Here is a 22904-nt window from a genome sequence, read left to right on the forward strand (position 1 = left end):
TTCCTCCTTGAAATCCAATTGTAAATTATTTTCCCTTCTGAGGCCCAGTTGGTGAAAGGCCAACACTGGTATCATTCTCCCACAAACTAAAAACAATTGATTTTTTAAAGTAAAGCCTTTGGTGCATACTCCATTTTATCCTAATCTGAATGTGTGTTATATTGTACTATATTCCTTAAATGATTTCTACTGTCTTCTTTAAATATGTCAATTTCAAAAAACAATTAAAAGCTCACCTTTGCTCTTTAGCATATGGAGAAGAGGAGGACTAGAGGACCATAGACACCTAATATATGGCCATCTGGAATCTGGCTTGTTGGCTAGTTGACTCTGTTACAGCACTGCAACATAATTAATTTTAAGGTAATTACAATTGAACCTTTGGTATTTTTTTTATAAATTAAGGTTCATGTTTTTAGGCTAAACATAATTTACGTTTAATTTTAGGTTATATGTTATTTGGTTTTATATGTGGGTTTAATTTGGTATACGTTGGGTTATTTTGGTATAGGTTGGTTTATTTTGGGTTTTGGGTGGATTAGTATTGTATTTGTATTTTGTATTTGTGTTTTTTGTTTTTTTCAGGCATTGAATGTTTGCCTTTTTGCTGTTGAAATCCACCCTGAGTCCCCTGGGAGAGATAGGGCAGAATGCAAATAAAGTATTTATTATTAATAATAATTTGTTTCATATACTTTTCATCTATTTAAATGACATGCCACACAACATTGCACAGATGAAAACCAGGACATGCAATGTAAAAGTATGATCAAGATGGCAAAAGTTATTGATGAGGATGAAAACAGAAGCTAGGAACTTTTGCTTGAGGCCCCATCTACATTGCCATATACTCCAGTTACTGGCTCCACATTATCTACTTTAAACTGGATTGTACAGCCGTGTAGAATCATATAATCCAGTTAAAAGCAGATAGCCTAGATTTAGAGATTGGAGTATAGGGCAGTGTCGATCCAGCTTAGTTTGCAGCAATTGAAGTAAAGGAAATGTGAAATGAGAAGCTGGGACGTTGAAAAGGCCAATGAAAATGTGGGATGAATGGATATTAATTGGGATTGCCTCCATTCAATCGGGACAGTTGAAGGGTAATCAGATTGTATGTTGGTCCAAGCTGTTCCAGGAAGGATGATTAGTATTCCTTACAGCACTTATTCTGCAAATCACTTTTAACAGCAGCCATATGTTTAACTGAGCAAGAGCTGAAGAGCCAGAGGCATTGGTTCTACCACTGACAGCTTCCCAAACAAGCCGAGGCACAAGTGAAAGGCTCTTTAACTCCCACTTCTCCAAAGCAAACAGCAACCAAAGATTCTGTCAAGCCTTCTGCTTAGGAAGGCAAGCTAACATTTCATACACAACAATGTAGGGACGTTCAATTTCCATAGGATGGTCGGATGTGAAAAGCCCTTTGCTTGTGTTGTGCAGAGAGAAGTCAGATAGTGGCTGAGACACACAGCCACAATCTTGCGGCTACAATCTGTTTCCTCATCTAATCCATGGAACGCACCTTAAAATGCTGGTGCACCGTTGATCCCTGGTGGAAGCAGATGGATGTGTCATTCTTAATGGCCTACATTTTAGGGTGGGTTTCAGGGGCACTTACAATCATGGCCATAGTACCCGGATGGTAAAAATGGTAAAAATGTGAATAGGAGACAGCTATCAAGCTATCAAGGAACCCCGGTGGCTAAGTGTGTTAAAGCACTGAGCTGCTGAACTTGCAGACCGAAAGGTCCCAGGTTCAAATCCCCAGAGCGGGGTGAGCGCCCGCTGTTGCTCCAGCTGCTGCCAACCTAGAAGTTCGAAAACATGCCAATGTGAGTAGATCAATAGGTACCGCTCTGGCGGGAAGGTAACGGCGCTCCATGCAGTCATGCCGGCCACATGACCATGGAGGTGTCTACGGACAATGCCGGCTCTTTGGCTTAGAAATGGAGATGAGCGCCAACCCCCAGAGTCAGACATGACTGGACTTAACGTCAGGGGAAACCTTTACCTTTACCTATCAAGTCATAACCCTAGCTTATAACATTTTAATTGACTAATAGGATGCCAATCTATGTCTTTGTCCTAGCCGATAACAAAAGGCCCAACACTAATTCCATTTTTACTGGCTTCTGTATGCCACAGGGAAAAGTTTCAATTTTTAGAGAACCGGGTTGTGGACTTAAACTGCTGTAGTTTTTTTGCGATATTTGAAACAACCCTTCTCTTGCCTTGTGATTCACAAAAGCTGTCTAATGGATAATTCTGAGTACTACAAATCCCATGGCTCCATAGATGGAATCCCCAGATGAAGTTAAAGTGGTATCAAACTGCTATTTAATACAGATATACTCTGGTTATTTTTCAAGGAAACTTGAACTTACACACTGAGATTGTGTGAGAATTCTTCTCACCCTCAACTGAAACAAATTTAAAGGAATTCAAAGATGTAATCTCCGAAACATTTGCATAACTATGAAGGGGCTGCTAAGAGTAAGTGGTTTCAATTTAATGTACTATTATGCTTTTCTTTGTGTCAGAAGAGGGAACATTTGTTTTCAGCTGCCCTGGGTTCTATGCTAGAAGTAAGGCAGATTCTAAAACAAATAGGTGAGTAAAAACTAATTAGATAAATAAAACTTACGTGCGCACACACCATGTCTGTGGGGTGTCCTTCAGCTGGAATGCCCAGATGTTATCAGACAAAGTATAGTTCTTAGAATTATCACATGCTTCGGGTTTTGCATCAAGCCTGGGCAAGTTAGTTTTTAGACTACAGCTCCCAGAATCTCAGTCAATATGCCTGATGTCCATGCTCTCTGGATGTTGAATTAAGGGGAAAAATCCTTGCTTTTTGGTGGAATTATAGCTGTCCCAGTGAAACAGGGATAGTGGCTCATACAAGCTGGCATACCAATTACCTCCAGAGAGGAAGGTCAAGGAGTCTAAGCAGGAGGAAATTACGGCTGTCATAAAGGGCTGCCTTCTGCTAGAATCAATGGAATTGAGCCAGCCATGAATCTTCACAGAAATCTCATCATATATATTTTTCAGAGAAAGGATTTATGTTGCAGAGATAGCTCAATGTGTGCCAAGCAGGGTGCAGCAACTTAACCCACAGTGACAGGCAAGTATGTGTATGTGTGTGAGTCTCCATCCACGTTGATCTTGTTAGAATGGGGACATCAAGAGGGACAGCTTGCTAATTTGATGAGTAATTTCTCATAAAGCCATTTTGGAGAATTATTGGTTTCTTTTTTCTCTCTTCCCTTCTCCTTTCCTCCCTTATTCCTTCTTATGTGTAGTTAACCAATAAGGAAAAATGTGGTCAAGTTATGCATCATACACGACAACAGCAAAATACAATTGAGAAGCATAGCAAGTAATTAGTAATAGCTGTAAGCTACCACATTTCATTAAAACCCCCAATTTAAGCATACTTTCAATTCCTTCCAACTGGCCCAATTTGGCAGAAAGTGTCACTATTAATCCTCTTTAACCCCTTTTCATCAGCTGTTTCTAGAAATGCCTAATTTTATCTCTCTTCCACACACCTTCCCACAGCTTACTTCAGTTGTTGCAAACTGAGTTTGAAGTGCAAAAGTAGTCTGCACTCAACAAAATCACCAGAGAAGAAAGAAAAGAAGGCCGGGGGGGGGGGGGGATTGCCTTTCCCTATGGAATAAGGCAAAAGCAAACTGCTGCAGCCTTTCCAACTTGTGTTTTCTTCACTATTTACTATTATTTATGACATTTATATAATGCCCTTCTCACGCCAAAGGGTACTTGAAGCAGCTTACATGAGCAGCATTATTCCATGCCCAAACAACAATTAAAACTATCACTAAAAGGTAGCTAATACTACCTTTTGCATCTTAACTACATTGGTGTGTTACTTGGCCACATGTGTCCAGGTTTTCATCTGTGAAATGTTGAAGGGTTCGCATTTCCACTGTAAGAAGATGATATGTGCCTGCAAATCTTACTGTAACTTTCCCTATATCTTAATCCAAGGCTCAGGCAATGCTGACATCCTCAGGATGTTTGGAAGGACAAGCAAAAGCTTGAAGTGGTAGAAAATATAGTATAGTTGCCCAAAACATCCAAGCCTCCAGACTGCCTGCTTCAATAGCAATCTGAAAGCCATTGATTTGACATCATTTTACTTGAGCTGATTCACTTCAGCTTGAATCTTCAGTTGGTTCTCTGGATCCAAAGAGTTTGCATCCGTGGATTCAGCCATCCACAGATTCAAAATATATAAAAAATTGAAAAAGCAAATATTGATTTTCCCATTTTATAGAAGGCACACATTTTTACTATCCAATTGTTTTATAATGCGGACTTGAACATCCATGGATTTTGGTATTCATGGTGTTCTTGGAACCAAATCCTAATGGATACCAAGCTCCTGTCCACTGTGAGTCACTTTCCTGTTCTTTTTGGACATAAGACTGAACAAAACAGATAAATAACTGATTTCCACGAATTTACTGTGAACTATATGAAAAAGATGTACAGATTTTCTTGACCTCAGCAAAAAAGGACTGGGAAAAAAAGACACTTGATCCCCTTGAAAAATGGATCAAAAGCTGCCATATTCCTGAAACAATGATTGAAAAGTGGACAGAAGAGACTCATGGTTTCGATCACTAGGGAGAAAATTTCTGCATTTTTTCTTCTTTCGCATGAGTTATACAATCACAACTTTACATCTCTTTGTGCATACTAATGCATGCACTTAAGAATCACTTGCTACGCACAGGAGTGGCTCAAACAGACACGTTATTATAAGTGTATATAAAGCATGTGAAAACAACTGCCCGAGAGCGATGATTACCACTCACAGAAAGGGGCCTTTTTGGAACTCAGAATATGTATTTGCCAGGAGCAAGCATATGTCAGATGTATATTCAACATTCAAAGCATAGTATTGCTTGCTGGCAGATGGCCCAGAACCCTTCAAGGAGGAGTACATGGAGGATTATGGTTATTTACCAACATCTGCTTGCAAACCCCAGCCACATGAAATACTGTTGCTCTTTTTTGTTTGTTTGTGAAGTATACATTTAAAAATGGTTAGGAATGTTAAGGTCAAAGGGTATTCATATGAAACCTGAATACTCAGTGTGCACCTAGGGGCATTTTTATCGTATGTTGAGAAAATCCCAATAAATTTATCAGGTTTTTTTTCACCTTTTTGACCTATGCACAGTAAAAATAGGTTAGCCCAATGGAGTCAGGAAACTTTTGTGCTGTAAACCTATTATGGTGGGCAGAGATCCCACCGGATTAATTCATCCTTTGCAGCTGTTGCAACCTGTGGCATGAATTTTGCATACCCGGGCATAACAAGATGTACAGAATGGAAGTGTGATCATGAAGGCCAAGGGTATTCCTGTGAGTGCAATTCATATAAAGCTCAGTACTTTTCAATCTCCCTACTGTCAGTGAAAGCTTAATCACTCTGACATCCTCTCGTCTGCACTCATCTTTTCAATTACTATGGGCTGCTTCACACAGACATGCATTTCATCTGATTTCTCATTAGTTATCTCTTCACAAATGGTGATTTCCACCCGACCGTGTCCCACAGAAAGCTCTGCATTTGATGTGATAGAAAAAATCACTGTGGTGTTCAGCTTCATTCACCCATTAGATTTCACATTTTGTGTCTGCTGATTTGCTTGTGCAAGCTCACCCTGTTATCTTTGGAAAGCAGATCCATTCTCAGATTTGATCAGTACAACATAAGGTCATCAGACCAATTTTGGTCCTCATCCTCTCTGCTTGTGACCCTATGGAAAATTCCAGGAACGCATTATTTGTTGGAGAAAAGTTCTGATAATACCATGGACTGCTACAAAATAAAATAAATATGTCCTTGAACAACTCATGCTTGGACTCCTTCTAGAACTCAAGATGATTTAACTGTGGTTATTGTACAACAATGCTAGGTAAAGTGAGGAGCAGTAGGAAAAAAGAAAAACCATATTCTAGATCAGTGGTTATCAACATTTGGATCCCCAGATGTTTTGGCCTTCAACTCCCATAAATCCTAACAGCAGGTAAACTGGTTGGGATTTCTGGGAGTTTTAGGCCAAAACAGGTTGAGAACCACTGTGCTAGATAGATAGACTCACTTAAAGCAGCCATGGCCTTAAGTCTGCAAGATTTTAGCAGATGATAGGGTGACTTGAAGGTTCTCATTCATAAGGCTGACATAAGTCCAAATATATATGAAGGCATTTAGCAGCAACAACAAATTGTTTGTTGGACTATTGAAAACAACAGCAAAGGTGAGAGAGTACTTCTGTCACTAAATCTGCATTGGTCGTCCTTTCCAATGATCAAGAATCAAATTAAGGAAGCAAGATAAACATGTTACGTGACCTGTATTGCATCACCTAACCTACAACTGATATTTTCTTGGAGCCAAAGTGCAGTGTTAAATACATTACTGTATTTACATGTCTTTCAAACAGGAGTTTTCAAAGGATAGCAATGTTAGTCTGTTTTATCCTTAAATGGAAGAAAGAAGAAGAGGCAATGGTTTTTGCGTGTCTGTAGAGAGAATCTAGCAACATCTCTGAGATTAATTGGTTTATGTCATCTTGAAGCTTCATGGACATCAATTCACATCCTCAGATATACTGATGGAATATTATTAAAGCCACATGTACTTAAGCAGAGTTACATAATTGTGGCTGTAGGATAGAATGTAATAAGATACAGTAAGGTGCAGATTGTAACCTAGCCATAAATCTTCAAAGACTTGTGAAGGATGGTGCAGGTAAGTCAAGCAACTGACCTACTAATATTAATGTATGAAAGTAATACAGCTTCTTATGGAAAGTTAGTTTCCTTGAAGTCAAGCCTTCTTTGGATATTTTTGATGCAGTATGTATAGTTGTGAGGATTAATACGTATTAATATGGTGGGCCTTTGAAATTTGGTTTCAGGATCACTGAGGATACCAACACCCATGGATGCTCAAATCCCTATTATGCACAATGCACAGCAAAATAGTGTGCCTCATATAAACTGGCAAAATCAAAGCTAGGGTTTTGGAATTATTTTTTGGCATTTTTTTTCAAGCTGTGAATTGTTGAATGTGTGGCTAGGCTACATAAGGCTGACTGTATATTTAGTGTGTGAAAATCAACTGACTCTGTTCATATTTTTGATAATGAATGTAAATTTGTAAAGGTTGAAATGCTAATGTTGCGTGTGTTTTCATTTATCCTCTTGTTTAGAGATTGTCCAAGATAAAGGCATTGCTGACAGAGGATGGCAGATATCACATTGGAGGATGAGCAAGAGAATGTATGTTTGAAATTGTGGATGACATTATTATGTCTGTATCTTGAAAAGAGAGATTGAAAGCAAGAATATGATCCAGCTCAGGATCACATCACTTTTACAAGGAAGTGTGACTTTTCTCACCACATCTTATCCCAATGAAAATAACATCTCCCAGGCTCTTGTTTACTGCAGAAGCCATTTCCAGGTTTGAATGAGTGTTACATTGAATGCACCAAGAAAAGTTGGCATTTACCTTCCAAAAAGCATTTTTGTTTATACGCATCATTTTTGATCCAGCAAGTGATTTGGGCTTCACATTTGATCCAGATTGCAATAAGTATGAGCATGTGCAAAGTGTCTCACTCAGTAACAAATCTGTCTAAATACAATGAGCAGAAGACCACAACATTTGGTTGTAGTCATAATAATTGGAGAGGCAAATCCTTGCTTGTCTTATTTTTACAAGTGAGAATCAGAAACCACTTGAATACTGTGTGATAAATGCTATAATTGAGGAATTATTCTATGCAAAATTTGCAGGGGGGTTGGCTTGCATAGAAAATGCAAATCAACAACCATATATGAATTTTGCTCACAATAAGTTAGTTCTGAATTGCGAATAGGCTCTGAAAATTGTAGTTTTTAAGGTCTTTCATGCAGCTGTAAGGACATTGCTAAAATTACTCATTGCTTCCTCCATGAACAAAGATAGTGAGGAATTATATCCCTGGCATGGACTTTTAAAAATTAGAAGTGTTGTATGGCTTGCTTCTATCTTTTTAATCAATCAGCTGTCCCTTTTCATTTGGTTGTGTGCATTTAAAAAGGGTAAGGGTGGTAGGAAAGAGACATATTTCTGCAAGTCAAGAAAACTTTGAAAATAGCTCTTTTTTGCAATGGAAGATGAGAAATCTCCTGGGAGTTAATGAGCTCTCAACAAGATGCTCTTGATATATATATATTGAGAACAAGTGAGATTTCGTCACATCAGTCGATGGAACAAACCTGTGATTCAGTGGAAACATTATGGAAATCAAGTTTAACAGCAGATGTTGTACAGCCCTAGCATCAGCTGTAGTCAGCATAGTTCATAGACAAGTTCTAGTCCAGCAACATCTGGAGGGTCATGTATTGGTTCAGCTTTGCTTAACAGAGATCAAACAAAGTTTCTCAGATTCCATAGATGCTCTCATGAAAAAATATTGGCACTTTCTAACAGAAATGTTCTGAAACAGTTCCATGTTGAAATTCCAGCAGACATTGTTTCATTGCTTCTGGCAGATTTCAGTGCTTGTAAAAATGCCATTTGTATTGAAGGTTTGTGCATTTAATAAAAAATAATTGGATTGGAGTGGGACTTGGGCTGAAGAAGTTTTCAACTGCTCAGTGCAGACCACTGCATCTTCAAAAATCTACTTGAGGAGTCTGGAGGCCCTCTAGAAGACTGTGTTAAATTGGTGGTTCTCAACCTATGGGTCCCCAGGTGTTTTGGCCTGCAATTCCCTGAAATCCCAGCCAGTTTACCAGCTGTTAGGATTTCTGGGAGTTGAAAGCCAAAACATCTGGAGACCTACAGGTTGAGAACCACTGTATTAAATGATGCTGAGGGTTTCAGGGGGAAGGTGTAATTGGCAAAATGTCTGTAGCCCACTCTTGGGTGATACTAACTTCCTCCATCAAGAAAACTCATTTTGTTCACAGAGAGCTAACTCTACAGCCCACTCAAATTCTATAGAATTCCAAAGAGGTATCACAAGAAGACACAATCCTCATGCACAAGAATATATTTTAACTTGTGTGTGAATTGTGCAATGTTTTCTCAACCCAATAAGAATTCCAATGTAATATGGTATATGCATATCTCAAATGATTGTTCAAAGTGTTTAGAATTAAGTGTGTTCTACTCAGCCCCCAAAAATATAAAATACAAGGTGAAATAAAAGTGGACGAAAGTAAAAAAAAAACACAAAACCTAAACCAAACAACTTCATGTACTATAGGAATTCCCTGTGACACCAATGTACCCGCTCCCAAATTTTAGGTGTTTCTTTAATGAAGCCAATGTACTGGACATCTTCACATCATGGTGTTATAAAACAATGACATGGAACATGTATTGTCACAAAATCTGTAAACTTGTTGGGACATTGTTGTCCCAAACATGGTAGGAGGTGAGTGAAAAAATGTACTTGTATGTGGTTAAATTTGTTGAAATTTACTTACAGCTATTCAAGTGAGAATGCTAAAAATGAAGGTCTACATTATTCCATCATGTTCTCTATGGATCCTGCAACAACATGTAAACCCAGGGGACTAAAATGTTTCACCATCCTTTTGAAGGTGAACACATATTCCCTGATATCAAGAAAATAATATGTTGGGAAAAAATGAAGACAGCTAACAAAATGTTTCTTTTCTTTTAAATTAAAACAACCCCTGTGTTTGGCCTGGAAATCTTAGTACCTATTGGAGAAGTCTGAATACAGTGCCATTCTTTTTTTGCACAACTAAGATGATTTGGAGGTAAGATATAGTCAAAGCCTGTGTTCATCTGTACATGAGAAGAAAATGTTTCCATCTGTAAGCAAAGTTCAATTACAAGCTGAAGCTGAAAATACAGCTCAGCAGAGAATACTTCTAACATGAAAATATCCTTAGGAGACATGCTTCTAGTTTAAAAATTATAATATTGACTACATTGTGCACTCTTTAAATTTGAATAACAGTTGTAGAAAAGGAGATAATAAACAGCGTTAGAGTGGTGAATCTGCCCTAGGTTTTAAATTTGGAGTTTGATTTTTAATTCCCAGAATAGGTTCAGCATTTTGGATAGCTTCTTTAACATTCAAACTGAAATTTGGCGGAGATCCAACTCCTCACTGATGGAACAGCTCCAAGCCTGCATAGTCATGCTTCTGTTTGGAAATGTCCTACTTAGGGTTCAAAACATTCAATTTCATCCTCCTCCACTATTTTCCCATAACAATCAGTCAGTATTCCATACCTGGAACATACTGAATTTCATTTGGTCTGTTCAATGTGTCAAAAAAGTTCAATGTGTCAAAAAAGAATCACTGCTAGAGCCTTTAAAGAAATGTTGAAAAGCTGCTGTTACCTTGTGTATGGATGGTGCAATTTTGGCTACTTAAAACACCCTGTTGGAGAATATGTTTGGGTTGACTTTAAAGGACGATTAAGATAATTTCATGGAGGTTGGGGCTATCAAAGCCAAACTACTCAAGTTGACTATATTTGACCTACAGCATCAGTTAGATGCAATGCTCCTCTGTTTATAAACCACTCAAAGACACGAGATTGAGGGTACTGAAGTCATACCATGTTTGTAGTTTGTCTATAGGTAAATGATTGATCACTCTGTGGACAATGCAGAACAAGATAAACCTTAACATGGTTATATCAAAATACCATGCCTCTTTTCTAGGCAGAAGTTTAACTATTGGGTATTTGGGGTGGAAAGAATCTGCATTCATTCCCTAATGACATTTTCATTCAGTTCCCAGATTTCATTGCAGTAACTTGGAAGTTTCTGCGATGAAGTTACTACAATGAATTTCGCTCTTCTTGTCTTTATAAAAATTATGTGAAAATGGCAAAATTATGTATTATATTGACTTTTCCAATAATATTTTACATTTAAAAACCATATGTAAAACTAGTATTTTGATTTTGAACCAAACTGAAAACCATGGTTTTCAGTCTCTTTAATATCAAACTGCCCCAATCACTGCAAAAGCATATTTATTGGAAAGTACCTTGCATTAAAACCAGCGTGATTTCCTTCCAGATACATTTATTTTAGATGAAATCCTTACAAATCTGGATTCATTTTTTGTTTTTAGCTCATTTGATAGTGAAGTCTTCAAACTGCAGTAGTAGGGCTGTCAATGTGTTCAAGGTTTGGGGTTGAATAGTTTCTGTCTTTTTCACTTTAACTGATGGATGAAATGGTTATCAAAGCCAACCAGCTGCCTTCTAATGCCATTATGGATAACTCGCCAAATAAAATCTGGACACCTATAATTACTTCTCTAAAGGACAAATAGTTCTTTGGCTTCATTTCCAGTTGAATTCTTGAATATAAGCCATGGGTATCTCATTACCATGGGCATTATCAGTACCAGCTCCACCTCCTCCTGCCCCATCTTAGCTATCCCACTGTATTATAAAAGCTGGATAATCATTTTTATCACTCTATACTTAGAAGAACATCTGGCATCAGCACCTGTCAGAACAGGTGGTTTTTATAGGCTGTGGACATCTTACCAATTTTCATTATGTAGGCTGCGTAGTCAAGCATTTTAATTGTAATTGAAGAAAGTTGTACTTCTGCATCATCAATCCTGCAGTTAAAACTTTACATTAGGAGAGTGATGTTTAGAATGAAAAATAAAAGTCCCCCAATATAGATTTATTAGATTATCAAATTTCTGTAGCAGTCTATAAAATGCTCTTGGCTGTTTACAATTTAATACAAAACAAAAGAGTGGAACAATTGGATCCCATCTTGGGAGAAAGTAAGGATACAAATTCAATAAAAATACAGTTTCAACTTAAGTAGACTCATTTAATAAATTATTTCATGGTGAAGCAGCATACAGGTAAATGCAACTGAGTCAACGGAGTTTACTCTCTTTGGCACCAACAATAGGGTTCAAGCCAAAACCTATAAAACATTCCTTAATTTTTATAATATGAATATACAGATATTACATATATGTAGTATATAAAATTCTTCATGTTTCAAACTGATGTATATCAAAAGACTATTGATACTTCAAGATGAAAATTCTGATCTGTTTTATTTTCAAAAGACAAATGAAGAAAAACATAGAATCTTTCTCCTCTTGTTATATGAAAGATTCCCTCCTTCATCCTGCCCTACTCTTCATGTTATGTTTGTGTTTGGTTTGGGTTTTTTCTAGTATTAGGTTTACACTTTTTTGAGACTGGACTAGTAAAATGTAGTATCATTGGTTGGGATTGGGTATTTTTTTCCAGGAAGACCCTGTATCCACAGTACTCCTATCCATGGAGGACCAAATAAAAGCCTTGTGGGGATATTTCTCTAAGTATCTCCAGGTCCTCTGGTGCAATTCTTTGGTATGCCTTGGCCGGAAGTCATTTCTTTTAATAGCATTCTGAATTATCGTTTTTGGTAACTGTAAACCATCTATGAATGTTCCACCCTTCTCTCAATACAAGAATTTTACCATATTTATCTTTATCATATTTATCATATGATATTATATTTATCATATTTATCATATGAACTACCAGACAGTTGTTTTTTGTTTGCCAATTTTTGTCTGCTTTGCTCACAATGCAAAAAAATTTTGTGTGCAGATTGAAGGAAATGTATCAGAAAGAAACAATGCTGGCCACCAATTGTACCTAACATAAATGTCGGACACATTTGAAGTACCACTTACATGATATGCTGACTTGGTAAATCAGAATGATTGGTTTCAACCAAAATTTCCCTAGCTGGCGGATCTTTTCATTCTCTGTTGTTACTATGATCAATTCTATGATCTCAATAAAAATGACAAATCAATTTTGGAAGAGAGTGTGAATGTGTCGACACCATAGAATTAAGGCATTTTGACACCACTTTAACTGCAATGACTCAGTGTTATGGAATCTTGGAATTTGTAGTTTTGACACTATTTGACAGAGAAGGCTAAAGATTTTATAGACAACATGAAACCTCCAAAATCTATTCCAAAGCAACTTAAATGGAACTGTGGTGGACAACATTTACCCCTAGAAGCCATCACTTGATATTGCTATCATCATGGGATATAAATGAAGAAAGAAAGTTCAATGTGTCAAAAAGGGATACACTGCCTAGAGCCTAACCATTATGTTTTCATTACCAAAAGTTGATTTCACACACTATGAACTCTATTGATGTGCAAACTCATTGGAAATAACACTTAGGTTTATGTGGATCCCAGAGAAGCACCTATTACTTAAGTCAGTCTCGTCAAACCTTTAGTTACCCGAGGGCCAATCAAACTTTAGTATAGGAATGTGAAGGCCAGAGACATTCCAGAAAGAAAACGAATTACATAATATTGAATTACATAATTAAAATATTAATATTTAATTAATTAAAATATTTTTCCAGTAAGAAGGGCAAGGGCCAAGAAAAATGAATTGGTGGGCCACATGCGGTCCACAGATTGCAGGTTGGACCATAAAATTTGCAACTCTCTTCCTACGGGAAATATACAAAATCTACCAGAAGCACCCAGTTTTATTAGTTATGGAATAAATAGCAATACCATCTACCAATTTCCTCTTTTATGTATATTTTAACCAGTGGATTATTTATGCTGCTTTAAGAGCGCATTCTTTTACTACTGCTGCTTATATTCTGCTAATTTTTATCATTTATTTTAATTATTTCTTTCCACTGAAAGCTGCTGCCATGATATGATACAGTAGAGAGCAATGAAAGGCTAAATTCCATTAAACTTCCAAGAAATACATTAACCTAGTAAAATGAAAGCTGTTTAGTGCTTTCATTTCTGTAACTGTTATTCAGGTTTACAGAGTGCAAAAAGGAAGTCAATATCATAATTCTTGAGCTCAGAGCATCTCTCTTGAGGGTGTTCTCTTATTTAAAAGTATTCTCTGTTGATCTGTATTTTCAGCTTCAGGTTGTAACTGAACTCTGTATAGGGATTTAAAAAGTCTTTTCTCGTGTATAGAGCAATACAGGCTTCTGCTATATCTTACCTCCAAGTCCTTTTCTCTTTCTGTACTATAGACGGATCCATTAATTGATTTTGGATGCATTTTTGTGCAAATCTTTCAAATAGACGCATTAGTCGCTGTATTAATGGCACATTTGAGAAATGCAAAGCATTTCTAATAATTTTCCATATATGTGCAAGTTGACTGACTTATTTAATAAAATGCATCTCATGCCCAGAAATACATGGATTTCCAGCTTCAACCTGTGTCCTGTTCCATGTTCAGCTCAGGAGTGTGGAATTAGATAATCCATTTAAAAAAAAACCCTTTTAGCCATTTGAATAACAACATTCCAGTTCTTAGTAAACTCTAGTTCTGTGATGGCTGACCTTAAGAGTCTAGTACAGGGCTCCTTAAACCTTTTCCAGTCATGACCCCTTTCCCCCTGGTAATTTTTATATGACCCCAGGTATATACAATAGAGTCTAGCTTATCCAACATAAGTAAGCCAGGTTGCAGGCAGCTGCTGCTGTGACTCTTCCATTCTTATGGCCACATTTTTCATGACCCCAATAATTTGCGACCCCAAGTTTAAGAAGCTTTGGTCTAGCAGAATATTTTGCAGAGATGCTTAACAGATGTGGTAATGCAAAATCACTTTGTCTCTGGGTGCACTTATACTGTAAAATTAATACAGTTTGATAACTCTTTAGCCACCATCACTCAATACTACCGAATCCTGGGATCTGTAGTTTGACAAGGCATCAGCACTCTTTGGAAGAGAAGGCTAAAGACATTTAAAAACTACAACACCCATGATTCCATTGCTCTTAGTAATTATAGTGACAGTGATGTCAAATCCATTAATCCTACAATAATAGTGACAGTGATGTCAAACTGCATTCATTCTGCAGTATGGAAAGAGTACCCTTAGTCTGCTAGCAATTCATCATTTTTAGTCTACTTTTTATAAGAAAACAAAGCACCAATTCAAGAACTATAAGAATAGTTCCATTGACAAATCTCTTTCTTTTTCTGTGGAACTGATCTACTTTCTTCCCTTTCAAATATCTCAGCCACCAGACAATTGGAGAGTAAAGCAATGTCAATATCAGACAATACTCCCCATGAAATATTTCTTCCTACCTTTTGACTTTCTCTCATAGAAACTTCTTCCTCGAGGTGGCGCAGTTTCTGTGTACAGATTCTTCATATCCTCTTGCCATGTGTCTGGATTAAAATGCCTCAGCAGTTCCTCCACGGTATCAAATTCAGCAATGGTTTGATCCAGAGCTTCTGCCGTTAGAGTAGGATCAGTCACTGATGAAGAATGATGGGAAACGCCCTAAGAATGACATACAGGGCAGTGTATTTTGAAAAACCCAGGGAGAAATTGACAGACATTTCAAATACACATTTTCCTGAGCAATTTTCACAGATTGCATTCATGCAAAGCAGGTGGTGCTAAAAATTGCAGCAATTTTCTCTGTGTGTGTATGAGTGTGTGCTGCAGATCGGGATTATATACCCCTTGAGATGTTTCTAGAATGGACTGTAACTTTCAGCAGGCGTAACCAGCAACAAGTGGTGAACATTTCGGGAAAATACATTCTGAAGATCTGAAGAGTTGCATGATTTCCAATCCTCACTCATTTATACATATTCAGTTCACACCCCTAAATGGTTGATTATTAACAGGGCTTTCAAACTGGGTTTTTTTTTGGACAACAACCCTTTTAAATCACATTATAACCCAACTATAAAGCATATTAACTGGCACATTTTAGCAGTTGCAGTCCAAGAAAGCAATTTTTCTAAGCTCTGATTATGTATGTATGTCAATATGCACTGTATCTGGGCCTGGAAAATATCTTTAAAACAATAAATTCCAGAATGTTTTTGGAGGGAGAGAGTTTCTGGGAGTTGTACTCTAAAAAGCAACTTTTAGAAGACAGATATCTATTCCAAAGGGCTCACTCAACATTCAACAAAGAGGAGACTAGAGGAAGATGAAGCAAAGAAAAAGATGGCACTAACTGGGCTAGACTACCTGAGTATTTCAGTTAAATGAATTTAGTGTGTCAAAGATTATGGGGTTGAACTTCACAGAAAAAGTAATTTTGAAGAAGGATTTGAAGAGGTGGTCTTATGGCATCTCTTGAGATAACAGTTTGAGGCTTAAGGAGCAGCAAGGGAGAAAGGGCATATTTGCTTAGAGAAGCTGGGAGACCTTCAGACTGTTGAGGGTAGAGAATAAGTAGCAGTGAACTTCAGAGTCAGGGATGTCCCAGACTGCAGGACTGGAGAAATAAGAAGAGATAGCAGCACAGAGTTGTGGATGAAAAGCTTTTTCTGGATGTACTAATGGACACTGACGTAAGTCTCTGAAGAGAAGTTTACATCAGAAATAGAATGCTGAAATGTGTTTCTGGACAGTGATGAGGAGACCATGGAGAGACATCAAAATACCTGTGAGAATAACTTTCAGCAGTCTTCAGAGTGAAGACCAATGGTGAAAAAACAAAACCAAACCAAACACTTTCATCTACTGCAACCTTTCCTTGCTATAAAACCTATAAAATCATGGGAGTCAGCAGAAAAGTTTCATGATTTAGCCAACATGTAGAAAAATAAGTTCTCTTGGAAGAAGTTGGAAAATAAGATACAGACACTAAAGTAACACGATGGTATATCTAATGGAACAATTCTTTGAGAAGTAGCATCTGAAGCAAATTGAGCTGCTTCTGTGAAGAGGTGAATATCCAGTTTTAGCAGGGAAAAAAAATCACCAAGTGCACCAAGGACTGATCCAGTGCTTGGAAAAGTTACTTTTCAATCTGCAACTCACAGAACCCCGAGCCATCACTGGCCACACCAAGCTTGAAAACATTACTCCTTGGACTACATATCCCACAACACCCTAGCTGGTATGGTCAGACTGGGATATTCTGGAAGTTGTTGTATAAAATGTAACATTTCCAATCTTCTGCTTTAGCATAAGAGAAAGGAGGACTTATCGTGATAGCACAGGTCTAAAAGTTATTGGCACCTTAAAAATAATGATGCTGAAGTGGTTTAACAAATGGTTTTTACACACTGCCCAATTTTTTCCATGGTTACTTCAAACTGATATGTGGTGGGAGGGAACTGGCTCACTGTCTATATTTGAATAGCAAAAGTAATGCAAAACCTCAGAAGTATGTGTGGGAGAACTGAACAATGCAAGCTTACATAAGCTGTTAATGTCATCTCCTATTTATTAAGTATAAAATTTAGACTCCAGTGCTTGAGCTCCACCAGTAAAAAGAACTTGGAATTAAAACATGTAATACCTCTTTCCAATAAGTAAGGCAGAACTAAATTACATGCTGAGTGAAAAGTGAGAAGAGAAAACGTTTTTCCACTTGTAGTGCATCTAAAACTATTTTTAGGAAGGATGCAAAGGGATCTCACCATTGACAACATTTTAGTGACATTAGTTGTCTCAGCAAAGCAAGACAATATATGAGGAGCCCCTTCTCCCAGACACCTTTGCCAGTCACAGGACATGGAAGGAGGAAGAGGGACTGCCATACATGAGGTAGATGGCCTTGTTATTGCTGTGGCTGGCAGTGGCAGGGAGGGAAAGGTCTGGAAGAGACATCCATCCTGCATCCCTGGGAAGAATGGGATGGTTGTTGGGACACCTGCAGCTGGTTCTGCATAGGAAACAGTTATGGGTGTTTGCATTGTCATATCTCAGGGGAAAGCTCGAATACTGGTACAGGATTTGGGTTTTCCCTGAACTATTTTAACCCCGAGGTGCAGCTACATTAAGTGGCTTTCCCAAGGTTATTACACATCAGCTCATGTGTGTTTTGTGGCTGGCCATGAAATGATCTACCTCCAAACTGACCTAAATGGGCAGTGTAGATGTTCCCCTAGACACTTATGTTGTAACCCAGTGTCCGGACTAGATTAATATGCATTATATAGACACACACCGAGAAAACATATGACATGGAAAATATAATTATAGTTTTGTGTTCTTAGTATCAAACCTAAACCAAACAACATCATATCTACTTTGCATCCAAAATGTTTGAAATTTTTAATTTTTATGGTTGTGCCATAAAAATGTGTGCTCTACCACTCTACCCTAGGCATGCTGCAACATGTTCCCAATGTTGTATCTGGATGAGTTTGTTTCATAAAACAGTGATAGGCATGACTTACCATAACAGGGCTGGTAACTGATTCCCAGTTGGCTACAGATACATCCTGAAGATCATACTAGAACACAAGGAAAGCAGATAGGACAATAAAAAACACTGCTATATAGTTTTCCCTCCACTCACTTACAAACAATGTAATAGTATGATCATTGTGCCAGAAGGTGAGTTCTAGAGAACATGTCTGCTCTTTTGTTTGACCTTTCTGCTTCTTTCTTTGATATATGTACTCAGACGTTTTGGTTTCCTTTCTGCCTGGAGGTCACTTCCCTCTTTTTTCCCTAAAGTTTGCATTTTATGTCCCTTTGTCTAGGAAGGGCACATCCATGAAGCTCCTGCCTCAGGCTGGCTTACCTGCACATGAGAGCAAGCGTTAGGGGCTCTTTACTAAAATATAGCTAAGTCTTCTTTTATCTCTCTCCTTTTCTACCCCAAATAAATTTCTTGAAACAATAAATATAAGTTTTCACTTTTTTGACCTTACAAAAGTACTGTATTTTTCTCCTGGCTTTCTACCACAAACTCATATTACACCAGCTTCACTTCACTCTGTTTGATATCGATACCAGATTACAAGTTGAGTATCCCAAAATGCCTGGGACCAAAAGTATTCCTCATTTGTGATTTTGGAATACTTAAATATCCAGAATGAGATACAAGGCCTGTGCGATCAATGAAATAATGTTTTAATACTCATTACGAAATTAGGGGGAGGAGGAAAAATTGTTTCTAAAATGTTTCCAAAATTGGATGGGGTCTGTATTGTAACTATAATGAGTTAACTACTTTTTAGTTACTTTTAGTTAAGTACTTAATTGGCCCAAGGGGAAACTTCAGGGATGCCTTTCTCCCTCATTGTTAGACATACTGGCATGAAACTTGCAGCAATTATAGAACACATTTTCCACCATTAGCCCATCGAATATCAGAATGTTTTATTCATCCATGGATTTTAGGAGAATTTTAAAAGTTTTTAAAAATAATACTTTAAAAACTACAAGTTATCTCCTTGAATTTTCTATACAATGACACAAGATAACAGGGGATCAATCCCTCCAAGTTTCAGAAATATTCATACATCTACTCATTTTTGGGAAGTTTTTAAAGTTTTGATTTAATTACAGTAGAGTCTCACTTATTCAACATAAATGGACTGGCAGAATGTTGGATAAGCGAAAATGTTGGATAATAAGGAGGGATTAAGGAAAAGCCTATTAAACATCAAATTCTGTTGTGATTTTACAAATTAAGCACCAAAACATCATGTTTTACAACAAATCGACAGAAAAAGCAGTTCAATACACGGTAATGTTATGTGGCAATTACTGTATTTATGAATTTAGTACCAAAACATGGCAATGTATTGAAAACATTGACTACAAAAACATTGGCTACTAACAAATTGACTACAAATAAAGATAGAATTGCATAAAATTAACTTCTAGTAACAACATTTTTGGGAATTAAATCTATAAAAAGTTCAGTCCTTGCTGCCTAGAGAAACAGCTGTGGATCCGGATGGGAGGCAAGCTGCGTTGGATAATCCAGAACGTTAGATAAGCGAATGTTGGATAAGTGAGACTCTACTGTACTAGTATTGAAGTATCAGTGAGTCCTCCTTTTTGCAGATTCAACAACTCTGGCTGCTGCTGGGAGGGAAAAATCTCTCCCCTCTCCCGATTGGAGCTTTCTGATGCTGAGCAGAATTCTGGGAAATGTAGTTTAGGGCAGTGCCTTTTGAATTCTCTGCTATACGTCTTCTTGCCTTCCCAAACTACGTTTCCCAGAATTTTGTGCTTTCTCAGTCCCTTTCACTTAGCTTTGTCCCACCCTGGTGCTTTCATCTACTCATGGTGAGATGAATTTAAAGTAAATTCTTAGCAGGGGGTTGGACTAGATGGCCCATGTGGTCTCTTCCAACTCTACTATTCTATGATTCTATGATTCTATAGGAATGGCAGTCTTTTTGGCTTCACCTCCTACTGAAAATAGTTGGTTCTTTTGACTTGCTCAGAAGTGTATCAAAATGAAACTTGATTTTGATAGGCTTCTGAGTATTACAGAATTCAAATGAAAAAGTATTGGGTAAGATTTGATTCTTTTCATGGGTGCTCCCCCACTCCATGTTTCTTAATATCTGTTCGTATATACAAAACTTACAAATTAGATACGACTTACTAATTAGAAAAAAATTATGCACAGCCTTATGAGATATCTTTGAGAGGGGAACCTAAGCACAAAATTCATTTTATATTTATATACACTTTGTATTCATAGTCTGAAGGTAATTTTATAGACATTATTTTTAAAACTTTGCGTGTGAGACAGACTAAACTGATGTACCCTGGACATCGGAATGCAAAAGTGTCATTATCGCAGGCACCTGTGTAGACAATTTTGGATTTTGAAGCATTTTGAACTTTGGAATTCTGCATAAGGGGTTCTCAATTTGTACTGCCCCATTTGTAGTCCCATTGAATTACATGAAGGTTTTGCTCAAGTTTTGTTATATAGGGTTTTGGCCTTATTGATTACAACAAATAAACCTACAAGTTGTAGATGGGTGAGAAAGTTGAGCCTACTAAACATTTCCTAGTCTGCACAAACGAGGAAACTAGAAATACAATCTTTCATACTCTACAACCTTTCACAGATAAAAACCAGTACATCAGAATGTGGCCAGTATGGCAAATGTTATTAATGAGAAAACAACACCCAAGCTGCAGCAGTTTCCTTTTGCCTGAGCTTACTATCAAGAGGGAAATTCTGTCTCTTATTGTCCTCTCTCCTTTCCTCCCTGCTGAGTAAATTTGAGAAATTTGAACATGGCTCTGCAGCAACTGAAATAAAATGGGAACAAAGAGGAGAGGTGGGAGAAGACAAACTAGGTCATTTTAAAAGTGGCCGAAAAAGAGGTCTGACAGAGGGTTAATTGGGGCTGTCTCTGACAAATCAGTGAGAGAGTATGTTCTTATACCATACAATAAATTGTTATAAGAATCAATTCAAACAATTCAAAACCAAATGCATAAGCATAAAACGAGAAAATGAAAAAGTCTCTTGTAACAAAAACACATTTCATTTCATGTTCTGAATGCCCTTCTCAGCTTTGGTAAATCGACCAGTCCTTTAATGTATTTATATTATAGTTGCACAAGAGAGATTTTGTTTTCTTGAAATCAACATGGGTAATGTTCTCTTTTTCCTCCAGCTGTGCAACAAGAAGTAAAAAGACTGCTTGCTGATAGGGACCCTGAAGGCAGTGGGGAAATATTCATTCAGGTAAGCAAAAAAACAAAAAACAAAAAAAACCTCCATATAAATTGGACAAAAGCCCTATTCAAGCCTTTTTTGCTTCATATGTTTTATATAATTTATACAGGCAGAGCAGGGATGAGGGTGCATCTTCACTGTAGAATTTATGTTGTTTGACACAACTTTGACATGACACAAGGCTATCCTGGAATTTGTAATTTGATCAAACACTATCACACTTTGGCAGAGGAGGCTAAAGACCTTGTAAAACTATGATTGCCGCAATTTCATCACACTGAATCATAGCATTTAAAGTGCTATCAGGCTACATTAATTCTACATTGGAGATGCACCCTAAGTATGCCCCACTGCAATGTCTCAGGGTTTGGAAGAGTTGGCACTTTGGACTTCCATTCCTAGAATCTCTTAGCCATATGCAAAAGGGGGAATAAAAATGAATGAAAATCTTGCTACAACTCTGGCAGCCAATTTGAACTTCCTCTACCCCACCCTCAAGATGGGTACAACTATTTTTAAAACCCTGAATCATCCACTTACTCTAAAGAGGAAAATCAAAACAAGAGTCCATTTAGTTCAGTAGAGAAAGGCAACACCTGTCTAGTATTTCAAGTGGGTGGAAATGGCTAGGTGTTACCACCTGTTCTTGGCTTTTACATCATGCTCATTTTGTCTCAATGATTTTACACTTCCTTTAGGAAAATGCTTCATCCTGTATTCACTTGGAGATGTTTTTGTGTTTCATGATCACTTAGCACAGCTGCAGTCACTTGGAGCCTCTGAAGGGTTTTCCAAAGCAACCCAATCTTCTGTTTATATTACTGGTTCCAATTCTTGCTTACACACTGAAAAAACAACAAAATCATTTCTCATAACCTCTATATCCACACTGCTCATAATAACCATCATATATCTGAATCCATGCCTCCCCTCAGTAGTGTTGCTGGGCTATTTATTGTGCTCAAAGTGGTGCTGTTTTCTCAGTTTTAAAGTTATGCGGCAGAAATGTGTTGGGCCTATGGGTTTTTCCTTTAAAGGTATATTTTTAAAATTAATTCTCTTTACTTTTGCAGTTTACTACACCATCATGGCACAGTGTATGCAGTGTTGAACTAGTGATCCACAAGAGTAAAATATGAATCTTTGCTTGGCCATGGAAATACATTAAATGACCTTGAGCATACTCTCAAAGCTCATCTATCGGACAGATGGCAAGCTATTTAACCTCAGCAGACTGAAAGCCAGAACCAAGGTCACAACAACATCTGTTATAGAACTCCAATATGCTGATGATAATGTGGTCTGTGCTCATTCAGAAGAAGACCTACAAGCCACTCTAAACACCTTTGCAGAAGTATATGAGAAGCTTGGCCTCTCACTGAACATTGG

The 22904-nt window shown here is 37.5% G+C and overlaps 1 protein-coding gene across 1 annotated transcript in view; it reads right to left on the reverse strand.

Annotated features, from left to right (window-relative positions):
- Positions 1-22904, reverse strand: part of pdgfd (platelet derived growth factor D) — a 202421-nt gene that overhangs the window by 23004 nt on the left and 156513 nt on the right. Inside the window, exons 4-5 of the mRNA XM_008108043.3 lie at positions 18247-18303; positions 15178-15376 (exon numbers count right to left, since the gene is read on the reverse strand). Coding sequence (XP_008106250.1) covers positions 15178-15376; positions 18247-18303 — 256 coding nt within the window. The remainder of the gene's footprint in view (positions 1-15177; positions 15377-18246; positions 18304-22904) is intronic.

This window comes from Anolis carolinensis, chromosome 3 (assembly GCF_035594765.1).
Source record: "Anolis carolinensis isolate JA03-04 chromosome 3, rAnoCar3.1.pri, whole genome shotgun sequence".
In the NCBI taxonomy this organism is placed as follows: Eukaryota; Metazoa; Chordata; class Lepidosauria; order Squamata; family Dactyloidae; genus Anolis; species Anolis carolinensis.